Source organism: Eimeria mitis, genomic scaffold (assembly GCF_000499745.2).
Source record: "Eimeria mitis Houghton genomic scaffold, Emh_scaff514, whole genome shotgun sequence".
Taxonomy (NCBI): Eukaryota; Apicomplexa; class Conoidasida; order Eucoccidiorida; family Eimeriidae; genus Eimeria; species Eimeria mitis.
Genome location: NW_024015479.1, coordinates 1 through 18,107, shown reverse-complemented (window position 1 = coordinate 18,107; position 18,107 = coordinate 1). Strand labels below are relative to the sequence as shown.

General features: G+C 52.8%; 5 protein-coding genes across 5 annotated transcripts; 2 read left to right on the top strand and 3 right to left on the bottom strand.

Moving 5' to 3' along the window:
• Positions 1 to 478: 478 nt before the first annotated feature.
• Positions 479 to 2,330, bottom strand: EMH_0014790 (uncharacterized protein; the record flags this gene model as incomplete). Its single annotated transcript, XM_038022785.1, has 2 exons — positions 479 to 975; positions 2,132 to 2,330. The coding sequence occupies 2 exons, from the start codon at positions 2,328 to 2,330 to the stop codon at positions 479 to 481; spliced, it is 696 nt and encodes a 231-aa protein (XP_037878639.1).
• Positions 2,331 to 3,319: 989 nt separating this feature from the next.
• EMH_0014780 (uncharacterized protein) lies at positions 3,320 to 3,994 on the top strand (the record flags this gene model as incomplete). The annotated part of the gene is given in 2 exon segments (XM_038022784.1): positions 3,320 to 3,962; positions 3,966 to 3,994. Coding segments are annotated over 2 exon segments (672 nt in total).
• Positions 3,995 to 4,038: 44 nt separating this feature from the next.
• On the top strand, positions 4,039 to 9,964 carry EMH_0014770 (uncharacterized protein; the record flags this gene model as incomplete). Its single annotated transcript, XM_038022783.1, is given in 10 exon segments — positions 4,039 to 6,025; positions 6,200 to 6,265; positions 6,269 to 6,378; positions 6,553 to 6,729; positions 6,946 to 7,179; positions 7,454 to 7,557; positions 7,817 to 8,090; positions 8,237 to 8,899; positions 9,064 to 9,624; positions 9,845 to 9,964. Coding segments are annotated over 10 exon segments (4,296 nt in total).
• Positions 9,965 to 10,993: 1,029 nt separating this feature from the next.
• On the bottom strand, positions 10,994 to 14,399 carry EMH_0014760 (GDP-mannose 4,6 dehydratase, putative; the record flags this gene model as incomplete). Its single annotated transcript, XM_038022782.1, has 10 exons — positions 10,994 to 11,119; positions 11,392 to 11,551; positions 11,994 to 12,057; positions 12,356 to 12,485; positions 12,723 to 12,880; positions 13,028 to 13,116; positions 13,413 to 13,528; positions 13,713 to 13,810; positions 14,023 to 14,123; positions 14,347 to 14,399. 10 exons carry the CDS (start codon positions 14,397 to 14,399, stop codon positions 10,994 to 10,996), a joined length of 1,095 nt encoding a protein of 364 aa, XP_037878636.1.
• A 2,775-nt stretch (positions 14,400 to 17,174) lies between these two features.
• EMH_0014750 (uncharacterized protein) lies at positions 17,175 to 18,046 on the bottom strand (the record flags this gene model as incomplete). Its single annotated transcript, XM_038022781.1, has 2 exons — positions 17,175 to 17,954; positions 18,041 to 18,046. The coding sequence occupies 2 exons, from the start codon at positions 18,044 to 18,046 to the stop codon at positions 17,175 to 17,177; spliced, it is 786 nt and encodes a 261-aa protein (XP_037878635.1).
• Positions 18,047 to 18,107: the final 61 nt, after the last annotated feature.

The following is an 18,107-nucleotide window of genomic DNA, read 5'->3' as shown; positions in this document are numbered from 1 at the left end:
ATATATATATATATATATATATATATATATATATATATATATATATATATGTATGTATATATATATATATGTATATATATGTCTTATGTATAAAACGCTGCCGTGAGGTGATGGACACGGCGGGGAGTTGTGTGTATGTGGGTCATATCGATTGCCATCAAACAAACAAAAGCAGAAAAACGAAACAATGCAGCAGTGAAGGGACAGCTGCGTGGCTTGGCTGCTGCGGGGTTCTTCCCCCCGACTGCTGCTGCAGCCTGTCTCCTCCAGCACCTCTGCCCCGCATCTGCTGCAGCAGCAGGATACAGCGGGGGCCAGATCTCTCCTGCTGCTGCTGCTGCTGCTGCTGCTGCTGCTGCTGTTGGTGTTGCTGTCCCCTTTATATAGCAAACGAGGAGACAGACAAGGGAGAGAACGCATGCAGCGAGTTGCTTAGTTTCAGCTCTCTCTACTCGCGTCTGTGTAGCAGCAGCAGAGGCTAAGTGCCTGCAGCATTTTGGTGTTGCTGTACAGGTACATCAATCTGCAGCAGTGTATTAGTTCCTGCTGCAGCAGATGCAGCAACAGCAGCAGCAGCAGCAGCTGTGGGGGTTCCTGTGTCTCCATCCAGCTCTATATCTGCTAGCAGCTCTGTTGCAAACGTGGGGCTGAAGCTCTCTAGGGCCCCTCGGCTCCCCATCTCTCCCGCCTCCTCTCTCAGCAGGTTGCGCTGTGAGGGGGCCTGCTGAGAGGGGAGCTGCAGCTGCTGCATAGCAGCAGGAGACGGAGGCAACAGCGTGCAGTGCCCCTCTACCTGCTGCTGCTGCTGCTGCTGCTGCTGCTCATAAGGAGGCGGTGGGCAGGTGACTACGGCGACAGCGAAAGGAGACAGTCCCCCCCCCTGCCCCAGCAGCCCCTGCTGCTGCGTGGGGTCTGGGGTCCCTTGTGTCTTTCTCTTAGCTGCCTCAGCAGCAGCACTGTCTCCTTCGTGTGTCTCTGCAGACACCGCAGCGCAGCAGCAACGAAACAGACCTTAAGACAGACCGAAAGCCCTAACCAATAGCTCCTTATAAACCCTAAACCCTAAACCCTAAACCCTTAATCCGAGTGAGGAGAGTGTTTGTTCCTTTTGCTGCGTTGTTGTGTGGTGGTTGAGACAGCAGCGTTTTTGTTTGTCTCCTTGTTTTTTTGTCTCTTGTTGTTTCTGTCTCTTATCTGTCTCCCGTGTGTCTCTTCTCCTCTCATGTCTGTCTATACATAACTCTCTTTGCTAGCCACTGCTGTCTCCCCCCTCTATCCTTGCTGCAACTGCCTCGGCCTGAGTGCGGGGAGCTGAGGTGTATGTACACCTCAGAAGGAGGAGTGCAACTAACAAACTCAAGAGAAAGCAACCGCCACCACTCTCTCACCGCTAGCGAATAACTCTACACTCTTGCTGCTGCTGCAACACTCTAGAAGCTACAGAAACTGCAGCAGCAGCAGCTGCTGCAGCAGCTGCTGCTGCAGCTGCAGCGCTATTGAGGGGTTATATACTGCTGCAGATGAGGGTCTCAGCACGCGGGTGCAGCAGTAGCTGCATAAAAAAAGCGTAAGAGAGCATGAAGAAGTGGCTGAGGCTGTATACTGTATACAGCCACTAAATATATGAATTCTTTTTGTTTAGTTTTTTGTTTTTTTGCTGTATTTGAGGATCAGTAGATGAATATATTCCGTCTTTATTTATTTATGTATTTCTTGTTTTATTTATTGTAGAGTGGTAGTAAGTAACAAATAACTACAGGTACTATAGTGTTTCGGTTGTATATGTGTCTCATGATCCCTATATTATACATATAATATATTACGTAATATATATTATATAACCTAATGCATATAATATACTATAATATATTATATGTATTATATAATTTATTTGCTTAGGGGCTGACTCCAACCCCAAGCAACGGCTTGCAGCAGAAAGGAAAGGGGGGAGCACGCAGGGGCGGCCTCTACACCCTTCTTCAGCCCCCGCCAAACGGGGGTCACCTCAGTTGGTGGCAAAGGAGAAAAAGATGTTGCTGCTGCTGCTTTTGTTGCTGCTGCTGCTGCTCTCTTCTGTTCAGCTCTATCAACTAGTGGTTTGAGTCGTTGCGCCTTAAGGTAGAGGAGTTACCTGAGCAAGGAAACCCTCCAAAGGCGCCAAGCCTCCCCTCCTCTGCCCGTTGCTGCTGCTGCAGTTGTTGCTTTTGCTGTTGCTGCTGCAGTTGCTGCGGGAGCTGCTCAGCAGTAGCAGCAGCTTCTGCGCCAGCTTCTCGGCGGTGTCTGCAGCAGGTGCATCGTACCCATGGCGGAAGTTTCTGTAGAACCCTCATGGCGGTGTTGGGGTGTACGTACACCCCAGCGTCTGAGGGCTGGCACACGGGTCAGTGGATCCTCAAGGAAGTTAATGCAGCAGATAGGTGAATATGCTGCAGTATGTTGTTTATACATTAACTAAATAACTGATGTAATTTATTTATTTGATGAACAGGACTAAGAAACCCCCGGGATCGGGGTGTCCTGCTTCTGCTGGGTGGCGTCTCGTGTCATGGGTGGTCTGACAAAGTATATATATATGTTTCGTGTGTATTTTTTTTTTGTTTTCAGTTTTTTTTCTCTAATTATATTAATCATAAACAAGTAATTCACTCATCTATTCACGCGAGACACCAGAAGGGGCCCCGGGGCTGTATTCCGCGGCTCACCAGCCCCCACCAGCCCCCTGCACAGAGGCACCTCATCTGGGGCTGGTTGTTGTGTTGCTGTTTATGCTGCAGCACACTGAAAAAAAACAAATAAATTCTGTCTTTTAAACTTATACAAATCGAGAGAAACACGAGGCCCCTAGGGGGCCCCCTATCAACCTCAGCCCTTACCTCTCCCTCTTTCTCTCCTCTCAACGCCACGCTGCAGGGGCCCCCCCATCATCCTTTGACTTTATTATTAAACCAGCAGTTGCTGCAGCAGCAACCAACTGTAGCATATCTAGTTGCTGATTCTGCTTCTGCTGCTGTTGCTGCTGCTCCTTCTGCTGCTGTGGCTACTGCTGCTGCAGCTCGGTGACCGGCCTCACTGCTCTGCGCGCTAGCGCTGCTGCTCTCCCTGTTTCTGCTGCTGCTGCTGCTGCTGCTGCTGCTGCTGCTGTTGTTGTTGTACTTGCTTCCAATAGAGCTGCGTGGTAGAGATTTTTGCTGGGAGGGTTGCGCACACTGTCCGCGTCAGCAGGAGTGAGAGCAGCGCCGCGACTCCAGCGGCAGCAGCAGCCGCTGCTGCTGCAGTTGCTGCTGCGCCCTCTGCTGCTGCTGCTGCTGCTGCTGAGGAGATGGAATCCTCTAGTAGGGCCTTCTGGGAGAGGCGCGCTGCCTCCCCTGCTTCTGTGGAGGGCAGCGGTGGCCGCAGCAGCCCGAATGCCGGCAGCACCACCGAGGTCTTGCACTGCAGCAGCAGCAGCAGCAACAGCAGCAGCAGCAGCATCTGCATGGAGTTTTCGCGGGGAAAAGCGGATACAATCCCGTGCTCAGGTCTTGAGGAAGAAGAGCGTGCTGCAGCAGTTGATGCGTCTGCAGCGAGTGAAGCAGCAGCAGCAGCAGGGGGAGCAGCAGATGAGGTATCTGAGTTCTTTCCTTCCTTTCCCCCCGAAATGTATTTGCCGTCTGCTGCTGCGCTGCTGCAGCCAGGAGGCCCCCCTTCACATACTGCTGCCTCGGGTGTACGTACACCCGAGAGATCTGCTGCAGCGCCAGAGGGCAGCACAACTGCAGCAGAAATAGAAGCAACAGGAATTGCCTCGTGGGGTTGCAAGCTGAGGGGACCTTCTCCTCACGTTGATGCTGATATCATGGCTGCTCAAGCCGTCAGCAGCAGCTGCAGCAGCAGCAGCAGCAGCAACCAGCTGCAGCAGGAGCACATCGCGCTCCTCGAGCAACAGCGAAGGCAACAGCAGCAGCAGCAGCAGCAGCAGCAGCNCAGCAGCAGCAGCAGCAGCAGCAGCAGCTAGAACTGGAGGCAAGTGTCAGCCAACCAAACTCTGAGTTTGCCCATATGGATGACGCCTACGCCCTGCATGTGGAGCTGCAGCAGCAGCAGCAGCGGTGGCAGCAGCAGCTGGAGGCGCTGCGACTGGAGAAAGAAGAGCTGCTGCGCTGCATGCAGCAGCGTGAAAGCACCTTTGCTGCAGAGCGCATGCAACAGCAAAAGGAGCAGCAGCAACTGCAGCAGCAACTGGCCGACGCGCAGCAGCAGCAAGAGCAGCAGCGACAAGCCCACGCGGTGCTGCAGGACGCTATACACCAGGCGGAAGCTGCGCAGCAGCAGCTGCAGCAGCAACTGCAGCAGCAACTGCAGCAGCTTGAGCGGGAGAAGGAGAAACAGCAGCAACAGCAAACGGAGCTGCAGCAAGAACAACAGCAGCAGCAGGTCGAGCTGCAGCAGAAGTTCACCGAGCTGGAGCAACGCGCTGCAGCGCAGCAGCAGCAAGCGGAGGAGAAGCAGACAGAGCTGCAGCAACAACTGGTATTGAAGCAGCAGCAGGTTGAGCAGCAGGAGCAGCATATGGAAGAGCTGAAGGAACAGGTGCAGCAGCAGCAGCAGCAGCTAGAGCAGCAACACCAGCTGATTGAGGCGCAGCAAACCTTAATAGAAGACCAGAGGGAGCAGATAGCAGCGCAGCAGCAGCAGCTCGATGAGCTGCAGCACCTAGTAGAGACACAAGAAAGCTGCGCTGCCCAGGTGAATGAACTGAAGCAGCAGCTAGAACAGGAGCAGCAGCAGCAGCAAATACTGCAGCAGCAGCTTCAGCAGCAGCAACAGCAGCAGCAACAGCACCAGCAGCAGCAGCAGCATCAACAGTCGCATGCAAGCCGTATGGAAGCTGAACTACGGGATCGTCTGCTGCAGCAAAAGGAACGCCTCCTCGATCAGCAGCAGCAGGAGCAGCAAGAGCAGCTGCGGACCCTTCACGCCAAAGAGCGCGAGCTTCAGTTGAGGGAGAAACAGCTGAACAAGCAGCAGCAGCAGCGGCGACAGCAGCAGCAGCAGCAGCAGCGGGAGCCCAGCGACGATAAAGATATAGCGGAGTTAGTAGATGACGAAGACCTGCAGCAGAAAGATGCAGCGATGCGGGAAGTGCAGCAGCAGCAGCATTTGCTACAGGAGCAGCAGCTGCAGCAGCAGCAGCTCCAACAGCAGCAGAGGGAACAGCAGCTACGGCAGCAACAGCTGCAGCTGCAGCAGGAGAAGCTTGACAAACAGCGGGAACAGCTGCTGAAGCAGCAGCAAGAGCAGCAGCAAAGGGAACAACAGCTGCAGGAGACGCAGCAGGAGCTGCAGCAGCAGCAGCAGCAGCACGAGGAAGAGATACAGAAGCTAGAGCAGAGATTGCAGTCTCTGCTGAGGGAGCAGGAGCAGCAACAGGGGCTTGAGCAGGAGCGGGAGCAGCTGCAGCAGGAGCGGCGGATGCTGCAGCAGCAGCGCGAGAAGCTGCAGCAGCTCGATGCAGAACTGACAGAGCAGCAGGAGCATCTGTCGAGAGAGCGCATGCAGCTGCAAGCCGTTGCGGAGCAGCAGCAGGAACACTTCAAGATGCTGCAGCAGCAGCTGCAGCAGCAGCAAGAGCAGCAAGTACTCCTGCAAGAGCAGCAAGAGCTGCAGCAGCAGCAGCAGCAAGTACTCGTACAAAGGGAACGGAAAGTACTGCTCCATAGAGAGCTGAGGATGGTCGCGAGGATGCAGCAGAAGCAGCGCAGGAGCGGGAGACGCAGCAGCCGTAGGAGCTGCAGCAGCAGCAGCAACCGCAGCAGCTTCAGCAGCAACAGCAGCAGTTGCAGCGAAGGGGCAGAACCCGATGAGCGGAAACTTGAAAGCTACAAGAAGCAGCAGCAGCAACTGGTGCAGCAAATGCAGCAGCAGCAGCAGCTGCTGGAGCAGCAGGAGGAGGTGCTGCAGCGACAGCAGCAGCAGCTTCTCGAGCTTCGCAACGAGAAGGCGCTGCTGCAGGAACAGCTGCAGGGCCAGTCAGAGACTCATACAGGTATTGGAGCGACGCTGCTGCTGCTGCTGCTGCTGCTGGTGTTTCTGCTGCTGCTGTTGCTGCTGCTGCTGCTTTTGCTGCTGCTGCTGCTGGCGGTTGTGCTGCATACACCTTTTGCCTGTCAGTGCTGCAGCAGCACATCCGCAGCATCAGACTGATGTGCCCTTTGAGCAGGCCTCGAGGATGACCAGCACCAGGTTCGATCAGCCGAGTCCAGCAGCAGCAGCAGCAGCAGCAGCANCAGCAGCAGCAGCAGCAGCAGCAGCAAGCAGGAGTTGCTGCAGCAAGTGCTGCTGCTGCAGCGTGAGGTTGAGAGTCTGGACAAGATTCAGCGGGAATACGCAGCAGAAAATGTGCAGCTGACACAGGCAAGAAGAACTGCTGCTGCTGCTGCTGCTGCTGCTGCTGCTGCTGTTTGTATTTATTCTGTGTTTGTTTATACATTGTTTTTCTTCTTGCTACTCTTATGATCATCCCGTTGTTTTTAATTGACTGGAGTGTTGCATGCTGCTGGCTGTGTGCTGCAGCGGCTCAAGGAGCAGCAAGAACAGCAGCAGACGCAGCAGCAGCGAGATCAGCAGCAGCAGCAACGCCTCGAATTCCTCCTCTCGTCAAAGCAAGATGAGCTGCAGCAGCTGCAGCAGATACACAGGCAGCAGCGGCTCAGGCTAGAGGCTGCGGAGCATGACAACTCGCTGTTGCATGTACGCTGCACTATTCTAGATGCGCTTCTGTTGCTGCTGCTGTTGCTGCTGCTGTTGCTGCTGCTGTCGCTGTTGCTGCTGTTGTTGCTGACAGACTTAGGGTCAAGCTGTGCGGCAGTGGGGCGGCGTCTGTCCATGCGCAGCTGCAGCTAGCGATGTGCTGATGCACCTGCTGCTGTTTTTGCTGCTGTTGCTTGCTGCTGCTTGCTGCTGCAGGAAGAGCTGGAGATGCGGTCTCGGCTGGCTTCTGCGGCCCTTGCTGAAGCGGAGCAACAGCTGCGGCAGCAGCAGCAGCAGCAGCAGGAAAGCCCTTCGCAGCCTAGTGCACAGCGGGAATCTCGGGAATCTCAGCAGCAGCAGCAGCAGCAGCAGCAGCAGCACCTGCTGCAGCAGCAGAGTGCAGCAGTGGCGAAAGAGCTCGAGGACCTTCACGAGCTCGTGATTTGCGCGGTGAGGAGTTTCTTCTGATCCCCTTTGCAGGCTATGTATAATATATATATATATATATATATATATATATATATATATATATATATATATATATATATATATATATATGGACCTGAGTATATAGAAATCTATATGTGCAAACCAGTATACTTTTATGTATATACACCTGAAGATATGCACATCCAGGGCCTCGGGTCCTTATGGATCCCAGGGGTTTGTGCTGCAGTGTATTGCTGTCTCTGTTGCTTTTCTCTCTGCTGCTGCTATCTCTCAGGAGGCGAAGGCAGCTGAGGAGCGCATGCAGCTGGAGGAGGAGTTGCGGCGCCAGCGGCAGCACTTTGAAGAAGTCATCTCGGCTAAGGACGCAGAGCTCCAGAAGTATGGCTTATTGTCTAGGGTTTAGGGTTTAGGGTTTAGGGTTTAGGGTTTTGGCTGTAGGGTTTAGGGTTTAGGGTTGAGATTCAGGGCTTAGGAATTTAGGGTTTAGGGTTTACGGTTAGGAGTATGTGCTGTACGGTTGCTGCGCATCAGTGAGCCGTTCCTGCTTGCTCCTGCGGCAGCAGCAGGTGCTGCTGCAGGAGCTGCTGCTGTTGCCGTTGAGTGTTGTGCTGCTGTGCGTGCTGCTGCTGCTGTCCAGGCTGATGCAGTCTGTGGGGCGAGTTGCTGGGGATACTGAGGGCGGCGAAGGAGACATGAGCACCAGCAGCAGCAGGTCTTCGGCGCTGCAGCAGCACGATGGTCTTCCGCGGCTGCGGGATGCAAACCCAGCAGCAGCAGCAGCATCAGCAGCAGCGAGAGAGACATCAGCAGCAGAGGGGGAGGCTTCTGAGGTGAACGACGACAGGGAGGAGTTGCTGCAGAGGTTGAAGCAGCTGTCGTGTGCTGCAGCAACAAAGGAGCGGCTGCTCCAGGTACAGTCAGTCAGTCGGGAAGCAGCAGCAGCAGGCAGCCCTAGACACGCAGGAGAAGCCGACACACACCAGCAGCAGCAGCAGTAGCAGCAGCAGCAGCAGCAGCAGCAGCAGCAGCAGCACGTGTGTCAGTTGTTTTGCTGCAGGGGCGCATAAAGTCGCTGGAGCAGCAAGTGGCAGCACAGCGCGCGTACTACCAGGCACGGCTGAGGCCTCTTAGCGGCGGCTCTTCTTCCGCCAAGGCTGCTAGCAGCACCAACAAGAGCAGCCGCGACAGCAGCAACGCAGCGAGGAGCAGCAGCAGAAGCAGGAGCAACAGCAGCAGCAGCAGCAGCAGCAGCAAAATGCTGCTGCCGGCAGGAGGTCCGCTCTTCCCTCTGCTGCACCGCGAGAACTCCGCCTTGGGCACTCTCTTTACCTTCTGGCAGCTGTGCGAGCTGACGTTTTCAGACTACCTGCAGCAGCAGCAGCAGCAGCAGCAGGAGCAGCAACAAGAGCAGCAGCAGGAGCAGCAGCAGGAGCAACAACTCCGGACTCTTGTCTCGCTCGTCTTTCCTTCTGCTTTCCATGGGAGCCAGCGAGTCGGCTATAAGGACTTCGAAGCAGCACTGCAGCGCGTGGGCTGCGCGGCGCGGCGTTGCGACTCTATCAGCGCCTGGCTGCTGCTGTCTGGCGCACAGCAGCAGCAGCAGCAGCAGCAGCAGGTGCTGCTGCAGCTGCAACAGAGGGACGAGCTGCTGGAGCAACGCAGAGAAGTTGCAGCAACTAACGCATACATCGATGGATCTACCCTTCTACGCCGGGCAAAGGTGCTGCCTATACACCTGAAATGCCCAAACGAGCACTGCTTCAGCACCAGCAGCAGCACCAGCAGCAGAAGCAGCAGGAACAGAAACCGCAGCAGCAGCAGTTGCAGTGACACTAGCAGGTACAGCAGAAGTAAATATGTTGCGTTGAGGTTGTGTGCATGCAGCAAACCGACCCAACTTTCCTCTTCTTTCACTACGCGTCATTGTTGAAGCGGCTGCAGCATCAGCAAGAGAAGAAAAAACGATTAAAGGAGACAGCGCAGCAGCTGCAGCAGCAACTGCTGCAGGCACAGCAGCAGTTGCAGCAGTTCCAACAGCAAGCTGCTGCTCAGCAGCAGCCTAGCCTTGTGATGCAGCAGCCACAGGCGCTGCAACAGCAGGTTCAGCTGCAGCAGCAGCAGGCGCTGCAACACCAGGCAGTAGCAGCAGCAGCAGCAGCAGCTGCTGCTGCTGCTGCACCGCCAAACGTTCAAAAGCCATGGCTTGAGGAAGCCATTGTGCCTACGAATGCAGTGCGGCAGCTGGAGCAGCAGCAGATCCTTGCAGCTCCCGCTTGGTCGCCCCGTCCTGATGTGTACATACAGCTGCTGCAGCAGGCCAATGCTGCGCTGCAGCAGCAGCAGCAGCTTCTACAGGAGAACTGCGCACTTAAGCAGCAGCTCGCCTCGTGCAGCAGCAGCCAGGCAGCAGTGCCGAGCGGCCGGCAGCAGAATGTGCAAGAAGCGGTAGGGGACACAGAAGCAGCACAGCCAGCAGCAGCAGCGCGAACAGTAGCAACAAAATCAGCACCAGCAGCAGCACCTGTATTCATATATATGAAAGAACCAACTTCTACTTGTGCTCCTCTAAACCCTAAATATAGTTCCGGCTGACACTCTACATGTGTCCTGCTGCTGCTGCTGCTGCTGCTGNCTGCTGCTGCTGCTGCTGCTGCTGTGTTTTCAGCAACAACGCGTGCTGGCGCTGCAGCAGCTCTTAGCGGATCTGCTGCGGCGTCTAAAGGAGAAGCAGAAGGTCCAGCAACTACAAGCAGGCACTGCAGCGCAGCCGCTGCAGGACCCTTGAGATGCAGCAGCATAGAAGCAACGGCAAAAACGCCTGCTGCAGCAGGCGCAGGCTGCGGCTGCTGCAGCAGCAGTGCTGTAGCTGCGGCAGCAAGAACAGCATTGCTGCTGCTAGTGTTGCGTCGCTGCCGCTGCAACGGGGTCCGGAATGTGAGTAACGCTGAAGAAGACGGACACATGTGGGGTGTATAGACAGCGATTTGTACTGGGTGTTGCAGTGTTAAAGCCGCTTCAGCAGCAGAAGAAGCAGCAGGTGCTGCTGCTGCTGCTGCTGCTGCTGCTGCTCAGCCATATTCCGTTGTTGCTGACTGACTGAACAGTAGCAGCAACTGCTGCTGCAGTTCAGTAAACCTCCGCTTTTGCTGCTGATTGAACAGCAGCAGCAGCTGCTGCTGTAGCTCAGCAGCTGCAGTTGCCTCAGCATCCGCTGGTGCTGACTAAACAGCAGCAGCAACAGCAGCATCTGCTGCTGTTGCAGTTGATTCAGCATCCGTTGCTGCTGTCAGGGATAACAAGAGCAGAAGAGGCGCACGCCTGTCTTCCTGGCTGCGTTCTGCTTGCTTGCTTAAGTGTGACTGTTGTCGGAGATATCCTCTCCCCCCCTCAACACCGCTACAGCACGGGGACTTCATTGGCTACTTAGTCTCTCAGCCAAGAGACAAATGTCTAAAACGAGGCCGAAGCACAAAGTTGCTGCAGACTCGTCGTGTTGCTGTCGCTCTAACAACGCTGGGTGCGCTACGCACACCGCAGCTGCGCAGGCGCGTTGCCTTCGTCTATATATATATATATATATATATATATATATATATATATATATATATATATATATATATATACAATACTATATATTATACTATATATTATAAATGATACATATATATATTATATATATGTACACGTGCACCAGGTGGGGCACTCGCTCCCTGTCTACACGACCTGTTCTGCTGCTTCTAGCTACCGAGCATCTTCTGCCGCCGCTGCTGCGGCTGCTGCTGCTGCAGCAGCCGCAGCAGCATAGCAGCAGCAGCTAGTCCAGCAAAGGGTCCGCAGCGCTCCCCATGTGTTTGAGTATGCGCTGGTTACACTCGGATGGCGTCGGCGGTTGTAACCCCGCAGCCCTCATATCAGACTGCAGCATCTCGAACACCAGCGCCTGACACACATACATGCACAAACAGGGCAGCAGCAGCAAGTTACTAGCAGCAGCAACTCAGCAGCAACAGTGACAAAGCAGCAGCAGCAACTATGCAGTGGGATGACGCAGAAGCCACCGGTGCAAAGCCCTGCGAGGGAACGACCCTGGGAGCTGCTGCTGTTGCTGCCACTGGAGGTCCTAGTGCTCCTCCTATTCGTGCTACCGCAGCGCGGCTGCGTTTGTTGCTGCTGCTGCTCGTGCTGCTGCTGCAGTAAGTGAAGGTAGCGCACCGTGAATGTCGTCTCTGGGCGCCAGTTCAACTCCGCCCGGATGCGTGAGGCATCCCCTTTCAGCGCGTTGACCTCCGTAGGGCGGAAATGAGCAGAAGAAACCCGCACCAAAACACGGCCCCCACAGCTTCCCACTTCTTGCAGGCCTTTTCCTTTCCACCTGTACATACACCGCAAGCAGAAGTAAAGAATATGCATATCGTTGACGCGGGAGGAACAGGAATAAGGCAAGAATACGTCAATCACCAGGAATATAATAACCGGTGTGTATCGTTATCTACAGCAAACCGGAATACAAACAACTCAGCTTCACAACTCCACGTAAAAATATATCATTCAATCGCAAAACTTCAAATTCAACATAAAACACTCAACTGCACAGTCTGTGCACTCTAATGCAAGTCGCTTGTTTACACTGCAACGGGAAGCGCTGAACAACAAGGAAGGCACGCCATATATATATATATATATATATATATNATATATATATATATATATATATATATTGTGGAGATAATAATAGAAAACGAGATCCATAGAGGAGTGCCACGCAGCAGCATACTGCCGCTGCAAGCACCAGGGTAGCCGTCTGTGTGGCTCACTGGAGCGGAAGATTTGCAATAGCGAATGCCAGTTCACAGAATTCCCTGACGGAGTGTTGCTTGCCTGCAGGAGACAAAACAGAAAGGCCTAAGCAGCAGATGCCTGTGAGCCTCCGTCTTGTGTCTGATGTAGAGCGAGGAGATATCTCCCTACATACTGTGTATATAGGGGGCGCTATCTCCCTACAGAAGACGTATATAAGCGGTGCTATCTCCTTAAACACGGGGTGTACAGTAGGCACTGGCTCCCCAAACCAAGGGTGTGTAAGGGGCGTTATTTATATATCTATGCATGGGATGTAGAAGAGGTGCTGCCTCCCTACACACAAGGTGTGTAAGGGGTGCGCTACTACCAGCCTCACCAGTCGCCACTACGTAGTCCTTTGGAACCTCCTGCTGCAGCATCAACCACATGCTCTTCACGTAGTCGCGCGAATGACCCCAATCTCTGCGGGCGTCCAGATTGCCCAGTTCGAGGCAACTCATTTCCCCCTGCAGCAGCAAAGAAAGAAAAAAAAAGAACAGAAATGAAAGAAAAGCTGCAACTTAGCACCTCCCCGTATCTCTGTGTCAGCGCATGAAACCACTCAAGGGCCCCCAGAGCCAGCAGGTATACCAGAGAGAGAGAAAAAGCTGCAACCCAACAACAGCCTCACCCTCAGTCAGCAACATTATTAGTGGTTCCTCATATAACAACAACAGCTAAAAATTAATAAGAAATTCGCTAACCTTCAGAATGCTAGCAATGCCCATGGTGATTTTGCGAGAGACAAATGTGATGCCCCTCCTGGGGCTCTCATGGTTGAATAGAATTCCACTAACACAGAACATTCCATAGGCCGAGCGATACGTCTGCACTGTGAAGTGTCCGTAAAGCTTAGAAACACCTGACAAGCAGCAACAGCAGCAGCAACAGCAGCAGCAGAAGCAGTAATGTGACAGTGCTTGCAACCCCTTGAGCGAGCAGCGAGACAACGAGGAGAGAAAAAATCATGGCTACAGGGTTTAGTCTGTCTGGCCTGCTGTTGCGTTACCATAAGGAGAACAAGGCTTGAAGGGAGTATCTTCATTCTGTAGCTCCACTGTACTCGACCCAAACATCTCCGACGATGAGGCCTGGAACCTGAGAAGCAGCAGCAGAAGCCAATCCCCTAAACTACAGCAATAGCTGCGGTCCCTTGCTCTCCTTGCATACAAATACACGACAGTATGAAAGGAGAGACAAAACTTTGATGCCAAGGAGTTGTTGCACAGGAGAAAGCAGAGAAGAATACACCCGAACACACTACTCCTCTGCTTGCAGAGACAAAAGAAGAGGATATATTCGTGAAACGCCGCTCTTCGTAGGCGCTTGCACGCAAAGATCTGCTGCAAATCCTCTACATCTGAAACACTTGCATGCAAACAACTGATGCTCACACCCGCGTCTCATGGGCAAGTCCTGCAGCCCGAATGGCGTCCAGTACGCGAAGCACCCCGACGGCGGTAGAGTCGGTGGTGTGTATAGGCATCTCAAAAGACACCTTCACATGGCTCTGTTGCGCATACAGAAACAAAAGAAATCCCACCGTCTGCCTCAGCCATCCACCATACAATATATCCTCGAGACGCGGTCTTGCTCTGAAGAACCCCCAGTAGGTAGCTATGGCTTGATGAACAAGCAGCAGCAGCAGCAGCAGCAACAGCAACAGCAGCAACAGCAACAGCAGCAAAACTTACTTGAGCGGCTAGATTGTACACCTCATGAGGGCGTACGCGCGAAATAATGTCAAAGAGGGAAGTCGAATCCACGACGTCCCCGCAGTGCAGATGTATGCCTAGAAGCAGACGAAGAAAGAAATGAGTAAAAAGATAAAAGCGTGGTTTCTTTTCTCATCCATCTCCATGCATGCACTGTACACTGCATTACGATGCATGCACACTTGAATTTTACGCATATACACGTGCTCGAGTGTCTACTGAGGCTGCAATTCAACAGGAAATCCAAGCACGGGGTACAGCCAAGAGGTTGCAGCACTGTAAGGCGTACGGTTGGAGACGGGCACGAGCCGCTCGGTGTTGAGGGTGCTGCTGTGACGAATGATGCCATGTACTTCATATCCCTTTTGCAGCAAGAACTCTGTGAGGTACCTGAAAGACAGCGGGAACACCGACACCCAGCCAACTCAGTACGAAAAACCTTCGCTACCACGCCTCACAACACGCAGCCTCATAACAGACGTAATCCGGCGGGGCTTCTCATTCCAGCAAAAGCAGTTAGTGCGCACCCGCGCTTGACGGTTTGTTCACGTCTCGTGGTCGGTTCGTTCAGTGGTTAACTGGCAAAGGCGGCAGTCGGCTGCTGCGGACTTACGAGCCGTCTTGTCCTGTAATGCCCGTGATGAGCGCTCGGCGCCGAGTTGGCATTCTCACGACGAAGAAGCAAAAAAACTTCGTTCCTTTCTGCAGTTGAAGCAGTCTACTGGCTGCTCTGCGTGAGAGCTAACCGTGCGTCGTCGGAGGGGTTCAGGGTGGCTGGCCCATGGAGACAGAAGTAAACAGCAAACGGTGTATTTATAAGTCAGGCAAATAACTCTAGACTTCAAATATTTCACTAATGAGCCTTCGAAAGAGAAGAAGGCGTTCTGAACACCCCAAGGTTGCGTAGCGCTCACCGCGAGCACGCGCATGAGAGGGGTGAGGTGACTCGTGGTTCGTTAGCGGAAAATTCAACACACGACAGGTAGTTGCTAAAGAAAAAGAACAAATAAAGAACTGCTTTCATTATAAATAAAACAAAACAGGCCCTGATCTCCCCAGCATGTGTCTGGCGCCAACGAACAACAAAAATCGAGACCCCCGAAGGCAGTTGCAGTGATAATACGAAACTAGACGGGCTCCCATCAGCATCGCTTTGAAAGTTTTAAGGGAACAGACGAATTAACAACTTTTTCTACTGCAGCTTCAGACCAGCTTTTACCACCTTCAGCACATTACGCCGATCGTTTCGGGGCTGTAGACTGCTGCGAGTCACACAGGCGAGCAAGTCCTTCCGTGTGCGTCTTATTCTTTGTCTTTTCTCAGCTGTGCGCGTCTGATGTTTATGTGGTTCATATGTGGCTGCATGCTTAGCGTATGTGCTGCTCTTCCTTCACAACTCATGAGCTTGGATGCCGGTCGTTGGAGCCGTTCTTTCTACCGGGGATGTCTTTGCTGGCTTTTGCATGGGGATACTCCGCTTGAGAACTGGCCAAATAACGTCTTAGAAAACAAACACACCTAGACTGGGAATGTAATTTTAACGTATTCTTCAAGATAAATGCAGCCAGAGGAGCCAGGATGCGACCTCGACAGCCCGTCTCCGTTGGAGCGAATGATGTGCAAGCGGACCGTCTAGCTGTAACGAAACAAAATCTGCACTCCTATAGAAGTATGCTTTTGCGTAAGCAGACGGAGGGACACAGAAATACCCACACATGTGCACAAACTAAAGCGCGCATACATTTGGCTAGAGCAAACGCTCGCATTCGTACACGGTTGCAGCTGAATACGAAAGGCAGAGACTCAGCCTCAAGTTATCGTATAGTAAATTGTAGGAAAGAGTAAATTAGAAGAGGTATTAATATTCTAAACTCAATAGCAAGTAGAATATCCTGCCCTCGCGCCGTTTTCCCAGTGTTTGGCGATTAGGTAGATAGCGATTCCCTCACTGTATATGTAGCAGTCTCTGGATTCATTCCTAATTCTACCACTTAAGAGAGACGGCGACACAGCATTTGAACACAGTTTTAACGCCTGTAGCCCGAAGGATGGGCATAGAAACCTCAGAAATAACCGGCTAGTAAACATGGGCATAGGAACCTTGGAAATAGGACCGCAGTTTATGGACTCTGTGAGCGTGCTCCGGGATAGAAATGTTAAAGCAGTATTCAGCAAATGTTGGGGTTCGGTGCTTCGTTTCCCTCATCGTTTTCTCGCAGCTGGGTTGACAACTTGCGTTGGTTTACTAGGCGGTAGACTTCGCCGTTTTTTCTTAGGCACCGTCGCTTGAAGAGTAAGTGTGCCGACTGCTACAGAGAACCCAAATACCGACAGGGGCACAAGAGCGGCAGAGAGGCAGAATTTACCAGGAGAGCGATACAAACATGTGCGAAGCGATTGGATGCAGACAGGCCTCGATGACAGCGAAGCGTTGTTGTGCTACCTTGGGAAAATATGCATATTGAGTAGGGACAACAGGAGGAGCCTCACAGCACACGAAGAGGGAAGGGAGGACGAGTTGTTCTTCACGGGCTTAAGTAGCTTCTGGAAATTCCTGACCTTACATTAGGTTGGGATACTCCGCTAGTCGTTCGCCAAGCTATTCTACTAAAACAGGAGACAACGAAGCCCGGGGATGCGATCACGAGCTCCAGAGCAATCTAAAGAACCACATCCCAGTGCAAGGTAGCAAAGGGCAGAAGCAACGCTTAAAGCTGCTTCTATGCAGCCCCAGAGAAGCGCTACAGACCAACAGTAGGCAAAAACTAAACAGCTGTATATATTCTTTCGGCAGTGCTGAATTCTGGTTTAACCTCTGAGAATGCACAGATGCACTCCCGGAATGAGGGTTTCTCTCTGCATCGATTTATTGTTGGTAACTGGGGAACGATGTGTCTCGGCTATGGATACAGTCTTGTTATTATGCAAACTATACAAAAATTTGGGCTCAATGTTGTGTCTGCGTTGCTCACAAAAGGCTATTTAGTCCATGGCTTCAAACAAAGAGGCGCCACAGTAGTGAACAAATTGGTGATTGTCACTGTGTGGGTTCTTCCCATGTTTAAGCATTTACAAGCATTGACAGACGCACATTTCGCCGTGAGGCTCGAGATACTATTGATCTGGGGCTCTCAGTTAAAGCTGTGTAGACACTGGAGCTTCCAGATTCATCCTCTTCGCCGTCGTGGTCGCATCCCCATTCACTTTTGATGCATTGATGCGCCCCCTGTCCCACAATCTGCGGGCAGATATCTTCGCATTCACAAACGTGACACTGCGGTTTCTGCTTAAAATATAAAAAAATACAAATAAATACATATACATACATTCGAGGACGCATGCTAGTCCTAGGTACGCTCACGTCCACCGTCGCCACCATCACCCGTCTGTAAGGGATCGGTTATGGAATGAGCTCCAAACATTTAAGGAAGTTTTAACCTTTTAATGATCTTCCCTCTCCCCCGTTTGGAGTACCGGCTCCTCCTGTGCATGCTCATTTGGATCCTGAGTCGCCGCTGCATCTTCAGCAGCAACTGCCTCATCGGCCCCGGAAACAGGAGCAGCTTCATCAGTTGGTTGTTTCGGGTCAACGTTTTCTCCTGCTTGTGATTCTTGCTCGTTGGCCTCTTCTGGGGCAGCTACATCCTCAACAGTGCCTTCAGCTCCACTATCTTTATCAGAAACTTCTTCTTTGGCTACATCCTGGTCGGGATTCACCTGTTCCCCTGCTTCTGGTTCTTTCCCCGTGGCCTCTTCTGTGGCACCAGCATCCTCAGGAGTACCTGCTGCTCCAGTATCTGCATCAGAAACCTCGTCTTTGGCTACACCCTGATCGGCTTCCCCTTGTTCTCCTTCCTGCTCTTTTTCAGTGGCTCCTTCGGGGGCAGTCACACCGTCAGTGCCCTCCGCTCCACTCTCTGCATCAGGAGTTTTGTCTGTAGTCACACCCTGGTCAGGTTCCGCTTGTTCACCTTCTTCTTTCTCCGTGGCTCCTTCGGGGGCAGCTGCGTCCTCAGCTCCACTCTCTGCATTAGAAACCTCTTCATTAGGCACACCTTGCTCGGGCTTCGGTTGCTCTCCTGCTTCCTGATCTTTCTCCGTGGTGTCTTCCGGGGCTGCTACATCCTCAGGAGTACTTTCAGCTCCAGTTTCTGCATCAGAAGCCTCGTCTTTGGCTACACCCTCATCTGGTTTCACTTGCTCCCCTGCTTCTGGTTCTTGCTCCTTGACCTCTTCTGTGGCACCTGCATCCTCAGGAGTACTTTCAGCTCCAGTTTCTGCATCAGGAACCTCGTCTTTGGCCGCACCTCCATCGGGTTTCACTTGCTCGCCTTCTTGTTCTTTGTCAGTTTCCTCTTCGGGGGCAGCTTCATC